Source organism: Chelonoidis abingdonii, chromosome 8 (genome assembly GCF_003597395.2).
Source record: "Chelonoidis abingdonii isolate Lonesome George chromosome 8, CheloAbing_2.0, whole genome shotgun sequence".
NCBI lineage: Eukaryota > Metazoa > Chordata > Testudines > Testudinidae > Chelonoidis > Chelonoidis abingdonii.
This window is the reverse complement of record NC_133776.1, coordinates 29,327,975-29,341,881: the sequence shown is the minus strand read 5'-3', so window position 1 is coordinate 29,341,881 and position 13,907 is coordinate 29,327,975. Positions and strand designations below refer to the sequence as shown.

Below are 13,907 nucleotides of genomic sequence, written 5' to 3'. Positions count from 1 at the left end.
CCAATTGCTAGTTCATTATTTAGCAGTAAGGCATTTTCTGGGAAATATCCCACCCTCTGATTCCTCCACCTCAACCAAGCTTCACAATCATCATCACTGTGTACCAGAATTAAATTGTTTGTTTAAAACTTGAGAGAGAGAGAGAGAGAGAGAGGTGTGTGTATAGTCTTTTGTCTGGTGAAAAAAATTCCCTGGAACCCAACCTCCTCATTTATATTAATTCTTATGGGGAAATTGTATTCACTTAACATCGTTTTGCTTAAAGTCGCATTTTTCAGGACTATAACTACAACCTTAAGTGAGGAGTTACTGTACCAGAAAACAAAAAACCCTCCATTTAAAAAAAAAAAAAAAAAGGGCACACATAACTTCTTAAGAATGATTGAAAACCAAATAAAATTATTGAGTCTTCTTTTTCTAAGAGGAATACTTCAAAATACTCTGAAATGCTAGACTGTTGTGAGAAATCTAAACTTTGCAGGCACTAGAGAAACTTGGCCACTGATCTTGTGATTTGATACTATGAATGACAAAGACTAATTTTTGGGTCTAGGAAAGAGAATGAGAAAGACTATATAGGCTGGTGCTTAGAGTACTCGCCTAGGATGTGGGAGACTCCCGTTCAAGTTCCTGCTCCAAATGACTTTTTAATTTATAAAAAGTGGAACAGGAGAGACAGAGAGACCCATACCAGAATCTCTCATAGTCCAGTGTTAGGGCACACTCCTGTAATGTGGGAAACTCAAGTTCAAATCCCTTCTCCACATCAGGCAGAGAAGATCTCCCACAACACAAGAGAACACCCTAGCCACTGAGCTAAAGGTTTAAGAGAGGCTTTCCTCCTTCCCTCGCAGCTGTTTTGTGAATCTAGATATCCAAAGGCCAAAATTAAAACCTAAAATCATTTTGACTCCCTAATTCAACCCAAACAAAATTTTGTTTGGTTTTTCAGAATTGACAACAAGTGGGAAAAAAATCCATTATTCACCCAGCTCTATTCTTCATACATGCCTTCTGGGCATTATTCCTTAGACAGCACGTTTGCAAGTTGTTGTAGATGGTCTGCAGTTCACTTAGGCCCCAGTTCAGGAAAGAATCGCTACTCAATCATCTGCTTACGTGTTGGCCTAAGTGCCAGTGATTTAAGCCAAGCACGTGCTTATGTGTTGTCCTGAACAAGGATTTTTCCTGAATCAAGGACTAAGTGAACAAAAAAACCTGGGTTTCAAGGAAATCAAACATGTTGGTTGGTAAGTCAGTCCCTTCCTTATTTGCTGATCATGTAAAATGAAGCTGGGATAATAGCATTATCTTAAATAGTTTGATTTGGCTGCACTCTCATCAACTTTTATAAAGATGATAGAAAACTGCTGCTGCTATGGACTTTTAATTTGCTACTGAGGACTTATGAAAAAATCTGACATTACTTTTTCAAAACCATTTTGAGATCTTCTTTCTGAACTCAGATTAATTTAAGAGCATTCTAAAATAAGTCTGAACTTAGAGCCCAGCATCCAAAATAAAGTTAGGTTTTCTGGATAAAGCTAAAATGAAAACATTTTTTAAAAAAATGTAGTGTCGTAGTACAAAAATAAAGGTTAATACTGCAATTACCATGGTGTAAAATATTTTACCTGTCAGTATCCATCTTCTCTGTGCCTCCAAATTTAATGCAGCTTTAGTTTGCTGAGCATTTGGGTTTCGAATAGTGTGCCCCTCATCCAACACCACTCTCAGCCACTTTAATCTGTGTAACACGCTATCGCCTCTGCTCTGAAATACAATTTCATTTTTGAACCTGTAACTCAAATCAAAATAGATCTTTTTGCAACTATGATAAATCAAGTCATAGACCTAACACAAAGCACAAGTGAGGTAGATTCATTAAGACAGATTTCTAATAGTAGAAAGTATATTCATTTTTATCTTACTTACTCAAAGAACAGTAAAATGAGGAATGCAAGGAACCCACTCTTTAGGATTTAAAGAATTCCTGGACATATATACCAAGTGCCTAGGACTAAGAGGATGCAAAAGGGTGACCAGAGCAAAGGCATGGAAGCCAGAGCAGAAAGCAGAGGAGTGGGAAGGGTTCTACATGATGCTAAATTAAATAGAAGGGGCCATTTCAAAGATCTGATACCCAGATATTTTAAAAGGACTGAGATTTGTATGAAAACAAACCTAGTCAAATGCATGGATTCACATATAACAGCTATTTTATTCAGGAAATTAATACATCTCTCAATAAAACAATCAGTTTTTACGTACTTTCATAGACTATGCATAGGGCCCCACCAAATTCACGGCCATGAAAAACACATCACGGACCATGAAATCTGGTCTTTTGTGTGTTTTTACCTAAACTATATAGATTTCATGGCAGTTCTGCGTTCAAAGCTGGGATCTCAGCCAGCAGCCACCGCTCTTCACCTGCCCATCTCTGAAGGCCGTGGTGGGGCCAGCAGCAGTGCAGAAATAAGGGTAGCAGTATTGCAACCCCCTCCACAACTCCTTTTTAGGTAAGGACCCCTACAATTACAACACAGTGAAATTCAAATTTAAAAATAGCTGAAATCATGAAATTTATTATTTTTGAAATCCTCTGACCATGAAATTGACCAAAATGGACTGTGAATTTGGTAGGGCCCCAACTATGCAATTCAAAAAGCTTTACTGAAGTGCCATGGCTGTGTAAAATTAAGCAGCAGAGAGGGTTGGAACCTTTAGATCCACTGCAGAGAGCTCTCCAAATTGAGCTATCAGAGAGTAACTAATAGCAGTACTATGTGGTCATCCTTAGTGTGCATCAGCACTAGAAGGGGATGGGACATTTTGCTGGAGGGTTTCACAGATTTTTTGCTGACATCAGAGGAAAGGTGAGACTCAGGAATCTTGGGTTCCATTCTAAGCTCCTGAGAGGAGTATGCTATATACCGAGAACAAACACTTCTGCTTAATTCCCTCCCTCCGCCCACCGCTGCCCTTCAACCTCAACCTCTTCTGCCCTGTCCCAGTCCGGTCTTTTTTTCATCAGGGCTCCTTGCCCCAGTCCCATTCTCTTTGTCTACCCAGTCCCAGTCCCCTTGCCCAGAAAATCCTTGCCTCACCCCTCAGGGCTCCCCATCAGTTATTCCCCTCCCTCACTTTCATTTCCCCTGCCCAACCTAGTTCCCACCCATCCCCAGCTTCCTGTCCCCAGTCTCCTTGCTCACACAATCCTCTGTCTCTTTTCTACCCCAGCCTCCATCTTCCCCTTCCCCCATATTCCCCATTCTGACCAGCCTCCAGGGCTCCTCATTCAGTTTTAGTGTCCCCCATCCCCCCAGCTCTTTGTCCCAGGTCTCTTTTCCCAACCAGTGCTTGTTCTACCTTTGTTTCCTAGTTCCTTGTCAGATCAGTCATCCCTCCCATCTTAGAGCCAATGGGGGAAGGAGATAAGTCCCAGTCTCTCCCTCAAGCTCTTCATCCAGTCTCAGTCTCTACCCACACCTATATTTGCTGCCTCTCAGCCCACCTGCCCCACTCCACTCTTAGTCCCAGTCTCCTTGCAAAGCTAGTCCCAAATTATCAATTGCCCACCCCACCCCAAGTCCCAGTTTTCGCCTTCCCTCCAGTTGCTTGTCCTAACCTGCTCTCCGCTCAAGTCTGATTTTTGTCCCCCATCTGCAGCTGAACCAGGAAGCTTCCTCCTCCATGCTGCCAGAGGACTGAGGGGTCACTGACAGCACTAAAGGTACACACTCCCTGCTCTCAGTTCAAATGCCCAGATCTAGCACAGCCCACTGCTACTCAGAACTGAAATTGTAAGGAAAACCCTGCTCAGCCCCAGGCTAGATCAAACCCAATGCAGTCAGAATCTGTGGGGAATTTAACTGCTAAAAATAATACAATAGACACATTCAAAGAATGCCTCCCACTCTTCATAAATAGCCATTTTGGGTTTGTTTGGTTTTAAATCATCAGATACAAAAAGTTGCTATACAGACATCTAGTATTTTACTTACTCCATAATCACTGGCTAAAATGTTGTAGGTTGTTAGTATTATGTCTTGTTTTGAAAGAAATGCTGGGTCTTTGCTACGGTCAGGACCATAATAAACATATATATTCAAGTGAACATCTGGCCTGATATGTTGTTCAAACTGGTCCTGAAAGAAAAGTCATTAGAGAAACTGCGATTAATCAAATGTTGCCACATAACTATACTCCTTAAGGACGGCTTACAAAAACAACTGTAGATTCTGTTCCGACTCTGTGGCATACTGCAACTACCAATGGTGGAACACAGGACAGACATAACAAAGTCAATTTTGTTGGAGTAAGAGAGGCAGAGGGAACTGTAGCAGCCAACTTAGTTACAGCAAAAACAGAACCAAAAACAAAGCAAAGCTTCATAGTCACAAGTAATTGTACTGCAATGGAGTTGAGGAAAGGGATGGAGGGAGATTTTTTTATTTATTTTTACACACACACGTAAAATAAAGCTACAATGGCATTTCTAAATAAATAAAAAAATAAAATGAAAGAATGACAAGTTAAAAATTAGTATTTCTCATGTTACTAACATTTTATTTAAAATGAAATATTTTCAAGATCTACTTTTCATCATTAGTGTTTAATTTTTGCACCTCTTTTAAATAAAATAGTTAATCTTCACTTGTCACTTTCATTTTTGTTTCTGAAGTGTTTCACCTTTGTGGTTCTCCAGCACTAACACTATGTTGCAGAATTTGAGCTACTGACAAAAAGAAGGGGTAAAGTCTAAAGATAAACTGATTTCAATAAAAAGTATCTCACAGTCCTAGGACGCAAATATGATATATGGAGAGAGTACTTTAATCTCCCTCACTCTGAGTTCTCCACACAAAGCTTCATTTGTTGAGTTTTCTGCAAGTTTCTCCATTACTGAGTAAGTATTAGGCAGCATTTTTTCTGGTAACTTTATTACAGTAACTTCACAAAATAACCAGAATCTAGAGAAGGAATTATAGCTAGAGCTAGGCAAGACTTTTCAGATAAATAGTTTATTCTCCCTATAAAAATTGCAGTTTCAGTTGATTCAAAACTATTTGCAAATTTGTCTCAGTTTCAAACAATGAAATAAAAACACTAGTTTCAAATACCATATCCACAGTCCAATTTTGTAGTTTTACAAAAAGAAATTTAAACAGACCAACAAAAAAAAACAAAAGCTGAAAAAGCAAGAGTATTTTCTCTCATCTCTTTTCTGTTATAATTATCTTTGTGTTGTAAAATCCATTGGCACAAAGCTTTGACAAAGACATAATTTTTAAGCTGAGTGTCCCTTTAACATGTTTACAAACCACAAACTCCTCTCCTGCAGTAAAAATGGAGGGTGGAATTGTGAACCTGTGTGGAACCCATTTGCTCAATAATGACTCTCCTCACAGGGTGACCAATATTTGTAGCTCTTTAATGGACATGAAATCAGTGAATAAAAGCCATTTAGTCTCATGGCACTACTATGTCACTTCAATTTGTTCTAGTATCAAAAATTACTAGGGCTATCAAATGATTTAAAAAATTAATCGTGATTAATCACCCTGTTAAATAGAATACCATTTATATAAATATTTTTAATGTTTTCCACATTTTCAGATATATTGATTTCAACTCCAACACAGAATATAAAGTTTACAGTAACACTTTATATTTATTATAAATATTTGCACTAAAAACAGTATTTTTTCAATTTACTTAATACAAATACTGTAGTGCAATCTCTTTATCATGAAAGTTGAACTTACAAATATAGAGTTATGTACAAAAAATAACTGCATTCAAAAATAAAACGTCAAACTTTAAAGCCTACAGGTCCACTCAGTCCTACTTCCTGTTCAGCCAATCGCTCAGACAAACAAGTTTGTTTATATTTGCAGGAGATAATGCTGCCTGCTTCTTGTTTACAATGTCACCTGAAAGCGAGAACAGGCATTCGCATGGCACTGTTGTAGCTGGCATTGTAAGATATTTATGTGCCAGATGCGCTAAAGATTCATATGTCCCTTAATGCTTCAACCACCATTCCAGAGGACGTGTTTTATTGCTGATGATGGATTCTGCTCGATAATGATCGAGACCAGTGCAGACAAACGCATGTTCATTTTCACCATCTGAGTCAGATGTCACCAGCAGAAGGCTGATTTTCTTTTTTGGTGGTTTGGGTTCTGTAGTTTCCACATTGGAGTGTTGCTCTTTTAAGACTTCAGAAAGCATGAGCCACACCCGTTCCTCTCCGATTTTGGAAGGTGCTTCCAATTCTTAAATCTTGGGTTGAGTGCTGTAGTTATATTTAGAAATCTCACATTGGTACCTTCTTTAACTGCAGATTTGACAAAATGTAAAGTGTTCTTAAAACAAACAACATGCTGGGTCATCATCGGAGACTGCTGTAACATGAAATACATGGCAGAAAGCGGGTAAAACACAGAGCAGGAGACATACAATTCTGCCCCAAGTTCAGTCACAAATTTAATTAAAGTTTTTTAAAAAAAGAAAAACAAAAAAACAAACCAAAAACAAAAACACAGGCGTCATCAGAATGAAAGCATGTCCTCTGGAATGGTGGCCAAAGCACGAAGGGGTATACAAATGTTTAGCATATATGGCACGTAAATACCTTGCAAAGCCGGCTACAAAAGTGCCATGCAAACATCTGTTCTCGCTTGCAGGTGACATCGTAAATAAGAAGTGAGCAGCATATCTCCTGTAAATGTAAACAAACGTTTCTCGTAGCGATTGGCTGCACAAGTAGAAGGACTGAGTGGACCTGTAGGCGCTAAAGTTTTGCACTGTTCTGTTCTTGAATGCAGTTATAAAAAAAAAATCTTCATTTGTAAGTTGTGCTTTCATGATAAAAAGACTGCACTATGGTACTTATATGAGGTGAACTGAAAAACACTCTTATTTTTACAGTGCAAATATTTGTAATAACTTTATAAAGTGAGCATTATGCATGTTGTATTCCGTGTTTTAATTGAAATAAATATATTTGAAAATGTAGAAAAAATCGAAAATATGTAATAAATTTAAATTGGTATTCTATTGTTTAACAGTGTGATTAAAACGGTGATAAATCGCGACTCATTTTTTTGAGTTAACCAAGTGAGTTAACTGCAATAAATCAACAACACTAAAAGTTACCTATTTTTTGAATAACTGCTTTATTTCAAAATTAGAAGAAGCAGTAACTTTTAGTCAAATGACATGTTACTGGAGCAATGTTATTTGTACTGTCATAATTAAGATTCACAATATATTCAAGAATTAACATGATAATGTAAAACCTACAATCCAGTTGCTTAGGACAGAGAGCGGACATATGATTAGTGTTGTTCTGGGACCCTCTTCAGAATCATTTTTCTTAACAGACTGTACACTTCCAGTACCTGAGAAAATAGAAGTGACACTTAGCAGGATAATCATTTACCTTAATCCTTTATTCTGAAAGCTTATAACAAATACAACACTAAAAAAAAAAAAAAGGAGTAGTTCCTGTAGTCCTTTTGAAGGTCCCCATCAAAATAATGTAAGCTTCACAGGATAAAAACACATCTGTATAGTTTTTCAGTTTGAAAAGAAACTGAAATTCATAAGGCTTGTGTTTATTTCTTCATTACCTTTTTTCTTTGCTTTCTTTTTTAATGGAGCAGATGGAGATGCAAGAGCAGATGCAAAGCCTGTGTCTTCTTGGATAATACAAGCAGCTGCTGCCAAAAGACCACATCCAAAATGTGTGCATGGGTAGGTATATTTTTATTACATTTATGTCACACTAAGTGAAAACTGTTAACCAAATAAACTGGTTCTCTCACTGTTTTATAGGTAGCTACTAACATGGAGTAGCTATCAAAGGGACAGAATCTACTGGCCATTAGGACATATGATTTAGCACAAGTTTCACTCCAGGAGCACATACATACATACAATACTTTAGACTTGTTTACACAAACACTTAGCTCACATCTAGCTTGGGTGTAAACCTACCCTCTGCTAGCCTGCCATGAACTAAGTGCCTATGTGGACCCTGCTGCCGAGCACTAAAAGTTCCCTAGTGTGCTGTGATTTACTCGTTTCAAAGCAGCATAGATCAAAGTGCACTAGGGAACTTTTAGTGCACGCCAGCTGTGTCCTCACAGACATGTAGTGCAGGCAAGGTAGCATGGGGTAGATTTACAACCCAGCTTGCTGCAAAGTGTTTGTGTAAATAAGCCCTCAATACAGAGTACCTATAGTCTTTCGGATTTTCTTCCATGCGGGGTATTTAGTTTGACAGATAACATATGTTCTTGTACTTTTAGATTACCATCTAAGCATTTCATCTTGTAATATAGCTTTGCCTTTCAAATGCGCTTTTTCTGTCTCTGTGCCTACATACTACTGCATGCTTGTCAGAATCTAAAGCATCTCATGTTTCCTCGCTACACCTTCCAACATCCCTTCCCTTTTACCACTAAGGAAAGGATTCTCTTCAAAGCCTGTCACATCATCACTTACTTCTTCAGCCAGAAAAGCTGTTAAGAAACATAAGCCCAGAGAAGGAATGCATCATTACCAGGCTAGCTCAATAGCCCTTTCTTAAATAAGAGTTCAAGGTTCTACTTTTAATAGATAAATTTACTCTTATAGATAGTTAAACCGAGTTACATGCTCACAGGATTAAACACATGTCTGCAGGAGTTTTACTGAAACATTTGTAACATAGATTATTTTCTTGACAAGAAGTTGGTCTGAAGTATCTTCTAGTGTACAATTTCTGCTTAAATTTCTGGTATGGAAACATACTTATACTCCAAAGAAACATACTTTTACTTCTTTTTCTGGTTACTGGGAGATCTTTTTCACATTTGGCTGAAAAGAAAAAACAAACAATTGATTTTTAAAAACTGAATTAAATTAATTCTATTTTAACCCAAGTATTTAAATACAGCTTACTTCTTGTTTGTTGTGGTAGCCACTCTTCAGATTCTTCTGAGTCACTGCTTACTGTATATTTGGGTTTCTCAGCTTTAGCTCTAAAATATCAAAATAAAAACACTTCGCAATTATACTAAAACGTAAAGAGCATGTTTTAGCCACACAGACTAACATGCAATGGATATGGCCAATATGTTTTGAAAAGTTCCTCTGAGGGTGGGGGACAAAACAAAACGTATTCTGTTCATTGTTGTACTTCAATAGGCAAAAAAAATTCTGTAGACAGACTATTTTCTCATAAACGTTAAAAAAAAAAAAAAAAAAAAAGATCTTTACACTAACCAATAAAAAGAACAAGCTGTGCCATGATGAAATGGCATGAACACAATAATATGTTTCAAACACAAATCAAGCCAAAAGCTGTCCCTTTTGTCTACAGAACAATGCATCTAAAGCAGTGGTTCTCAAACTTCATTGCACTGTGACCCCTTCTGACAATAAAAATTACTACATGATCCCAGGAATGGGGACCAAAGACTGAGTCCACTCTAGCCCCACCACGAAGAGGTGGGGGCCAAAGCTGAAGCTCAAGAGTTTCTGCCCTGGGTAAGGGTATGTAATCTTAGCCCTGGGCGGTAGGGCTCAGGCTTTGGCTTCAGCCCCAGATGGTAGGACTCGGGCTCTGGCTTCGGTCCTGGGCCCCAGCAACTCTATCACCACCCTTGACAACCCCATTAAAATGGTGTTGTGACCCACTTCGGGGGTCCCGACCCAGTTTGAGAATCCCTGATCTGAAAGTATACTTGAAACACTGACAAAAACTACTGGAATTTAGCCCAACATCAGAATTTTATGTCAAGTTTTTTTAAATAATAAATACAGAATTTCGGATTCATTTTAATTGTGAAGTCAATACCTGGCACTGCTATCATGCCTGTCGCTCAGTCTCAATCAGTGGTTTTTGATACTTCCCACCTTATAATATACACTACAACATATTTCTGACAACTGTAAGCTGCAGGTTGGGAAAGAAAAAGGAATACTGCTGCTAAGGACACTGGCAGATAAACTAAGCAATCTAACCTCGTTGTTTACATTCTTTTAAAAAAATTCAAAAATGGGAATCAAAACATCATTACTACAAGAATGGATTACAGTTACCACCTTTGATACTATTACACTGACAAGATGGACAAAAACAATTGAGAATGTAGACAAGAGTCACTTAGGAAAAAAGTCCATGATGGGCAGAGGAGAGGACACCAAACACTTACCACCTAGATAAGATCATCCTTACTCCAGTCCGACGGATGTAAAAACCAGGAATGGACTGCATCTTCTAATTTCTTGCTAATCTCTTTAACTTTATTCAAATGTCATGTAGTAAGCCAGCAAAGAGAAAAAAAGTGTGTTTCAGGATATTACCTTTTTGGTCGGGAACTAGAATATTGTGACTGAATAGTTTCACTCTTCTTCTTTACATTAGAAATGTTGGGCTCCACATTACAGCTGGTCTCTTCAGGAGAGAGAGAAAAAAAAAGTAATGAAAAGGAAAATATGGTCTTTTTGCCTGAAAGCCAAGCTACCTGAGAGCTACTTGATAAATGAAACTAGTACAAATTTAGATCACAAATAATGTCCTCAATTCCTCAGAGTGAAATTAGCATAACTGGCATTTTGAGTCACAACTGCAAATGTGAACTAAAAATACCATGAAGATTTTCCTAATATATTTCCAGCCATCTAAAATGCTGACATAGTAAAACAACCACTCACCATCTTGCCCAGCTAAATTTGCATACAAAAAAAGTGTTAACGACCGTGTGATGCAATACACCTCTGCATTCCCACCCTACACACTATTGTAATAATCATCATAGTAGGTGTGCCTTTGTAAGATATCATTTGAAAACTCATACTTTGCTGGTCAATATAATGACCTAATAAAATACATGCGGGAACACTGTATGTGAATTTAGACTACCTGTGTATGATGTTCAAAACTCACGTTCCACCAAAGCGGTCAAAAAGTCCTGTCTTGAACAAAGGAGTGTATGTTTGCCTTAATTTGCAGTTAAGTAGTAAACAAAGTCATCAAGTAGGAAGGGAAAACAAAGAAAGCTCAAACAGGTAGGAAAAAACAGCGGCAAACATCCTTCCACACAGACTCTTTGTCTCCTAGTTCCCAACTGGAAAAAAAATTTCAGGAGAAGCGTGAGGAATTGAAATTTCAAAAGAAGGGGCAAACACCCCAAGACTCTCACTCTTTCTCCCTGTCTGTCTCTGACATCACACCTAAGTTGACAAAGGAAAACAGCCATTGGACTCTGGGGGGCATCTGTACCTGAAGAGTTTGGTCAGTAGCCTTGCTGGAAGCATGTGTTGAGAAATTCTGCTTGAATTTAATATAGTTTGTTAAGTTAAAACACTTACTAGTGCCTATCCTGATTTTTTTTGTAACCATTTCTGACTTTTATGCCTCATTACCTGAACTCACTTAAAATCTCTCTCTTCGTAGTTAAACTTGTTTTATTGTTTCATCTAATCCAGTGTGCTGAAGCATCTGGGTAACTCTATGTAAGATAATAAGCTGACATATTTTTCCCTTAAAGAAAGAACAGACTTAATATATTTATACTGTCTGGGTGTAGGCTGAGCAGTACAGGACATATATGTTTCTGGCGGGAAATCTGGGACTGGGGGTGTGTTAAGGTCCCCCTGCAGTATAACCAAAGCTGGTGAGAACCAGTGGGTAAAAAGCAGGCTGCAGTTACACACGATACTCAGGTCATGGCTTGAATGGTGGAAGGCTGTTTGTGAGCATCCCATTGTGAGTAGGTGGGAGCTACTTCAGCAAGGCATTGTAAGGCACTCAGGATTGCAAGCCAGGGGTGACACAGCCCTCCACTGATCTGAATTGTACCCGAGAATGTCACAGCCTGGTTCTAACTGACATAGCTTTGACTTAGAATTTCAAGCTAAAGATACGAACTAGCTTTCTAATCAGATCCTGAAAAGTATCCTAATACATTTATTGGCTTTTGTGGGTTTATTCTAGACTCTTTATTTTAAAATTACTTTTGAAACAGATGACCCTTTTAATGTTAAGCTTAAAAAGAATACAACATTAAGGATGGGCCTGTATTTAGATACTATTTAATTTTTTTTAAATCATAATTTAAATGTCCAAGAATAATGTGTTATTTAAGTATCATATAGACAATCATGTAAGTTCATACTTAAATACAAAGCACTTTGAGAAACTCAACTTGTTCCAACAGACCACAACAGAGAAGACCAAAAGGACTCAGTTCACATACCAAGAGACAATTAAACATTATTTGACCAAGTACAGTATCAGAGTGTGGCTCTATCCAAAGCAGGTTTATTATATTAGAAATGGTGGTTAGTACAGGTTTGGTATATCCTTGTTACAAGCACTGTTTACACTGAGAGGAGAACAAATATTGTGAAATGGAGAAATATGAGACCAATATTGAGCTGATGAAGAGCTAGGAAGAAGAAATAACTAGAAATGATTTACAACAGAAAAAAGTCTTTCCTCTATAGCAGGACACAGTGACCTTTACCTTGTATTAAAGCACAGAATAATAAAACCTACATTTGTGTGCAAGATCAAGGCATAAAATTGGGTCTGACCACATTATTGTAGTAGACCCAAGTTCAAAAAAACTTATATGACACAAGGAGAAAATTCATGTAAATACCATATGGATAGCAAGGACAGTCCCAACAAAGCTATGTCAGGACAGAGTACTTCCAAGATGAGGGTTATTCTAGCTGCAGACTTGACTAATTAGGGATGTCTGAGTTTCTGGGTTACCTAAAACTAGTTAAAGTCAACAGAAACAGAGAGATATGTTGCAATGGATCCATAAGTAAAAAAGTAAACAAGGTCATCTTAAATAATTTTATCTGTTGGAGAAAAAATAAACTAAGAGAATTCCCAAGAAGAATATACATAAAAGTAAATTCAAGAGACAAAATGTAGTAGGATAGATCTGGCGGAGGAAAACTGAAGCACCTGAACTTGCAGAAGTAGTTTTGGCGTAAGTGTAAATAGTACTCAAAAATGTGTGCACTTAAATACCAGCAAATAAAAGGTGCATCAAATAAACGGTGAAGAAGAAGCATGTACTGTATTTCTGCTCTCTCCAACTCAGTAACTTTCCTTTCACGAGTTCAACCAAACAAATGCAGCAGTGCTACACTTTTACATTACTAAAAAACCCTCACAATCTTGGGGAAGAGAGTGGAATAACAAATTACTTTGACAAGTCAGATGGCCTCCATATGGCTCAGTTTAAATATGTATTTTATTACTTCTCCTAGAGCTACTGAGAGGCTTAACTAATTTGCAAAGACCTTTCACGTCCTCAGAGAATTGCTATTGTAAGCAGACTTGGTGAAAACTCAGGATTTCTGATTCTTCAGAAATTTTGGCATTTCAGAATTTGGTATGGAATGAAGCCAAAATTATCAATATTGCTCACAAGCTAGAAATTCTAAAAAGATATTGTTTTTTGGAAACACTGCCTTATGATGTTTCTGAAACAAAATTTGCTCTCGGGAACCACAGCAGAGCTAAAACTGAGAAGAACAGCGATTTCATCCAGCAGCTGCCAGAGTGACCAGGATCTGTGGCTCCAGGATAACCACACCATACTTACTGCCAAGGGGCGGGGATCCCAGGGCTTCCAAACTCCAGGGGAGCCAACTAACCCATGAGTCTGGGATCTCTGATCCGAGGCATTATGCATGGCAAGGTTACCCCGGAGCTACAGACACTCAGAACCCAACCCAGGACTTCCAGGCTCCCAGTTCTGTGGCAATAATCCTGGGATCTCTCATGTCTTCCCAGCTCCCTACCACAGAACTGGGAACCTAGGCTGAGAGCCCTGGCAAAACCCCAGTTTCTTAGGGCTTCCAGACTCTGCGCTGCAGAG

At 38.2% G+C, this 13,907-nt stretch overlaps 1 protein-coding gene across 5 annotated transcripts in view; it reads right to left on the bottom strand.

The window, feature by feature from the left end:
* HLTF (helicase like transcription factor) overlaps positions 1-13,907 on the bottom strand; it is a 67,170-nt gene that overhangs the window by 36,129 nt on the left and 17,134 nt on the right. For 4 of the 5 annotated variants that reach the window (XM_075068475.1, XM_032806208.2, XM_032806206.2 and 1 more), the window contains 7 exons: positions 10,366-10,456; positions 8,959-9,038; positions 8,830-8,874; positions 7,644-7,733; positions 7,315-7,412; positions 4,008-4,151; positions 1,635-1,773 (listed from right to left, as the gene is read on the bottom strand). In XM_075068475.1, coding sequence (XP_074924576.1) covers positions 1,635-1,773; positions 4,008-4,151; positions 7,315-7,412; positions 7,644-7,733; positions 8,830-8,874; positions 8,959-9,038; positions 10,366-10,456 — 687 coding nt within the window. The remainder of the gene's footprint in view (positions 1-1,634; positions 1,774-4,007; positions 4,152-7,314; positions 7,413-7,643; positions 7,734-8,829; positions 8,875-8,958; positions 9,039-10,365; positions 10,457-13,907) is intronic. The other variant, XM_032806207.2, reaches the window with a different exon arrangement.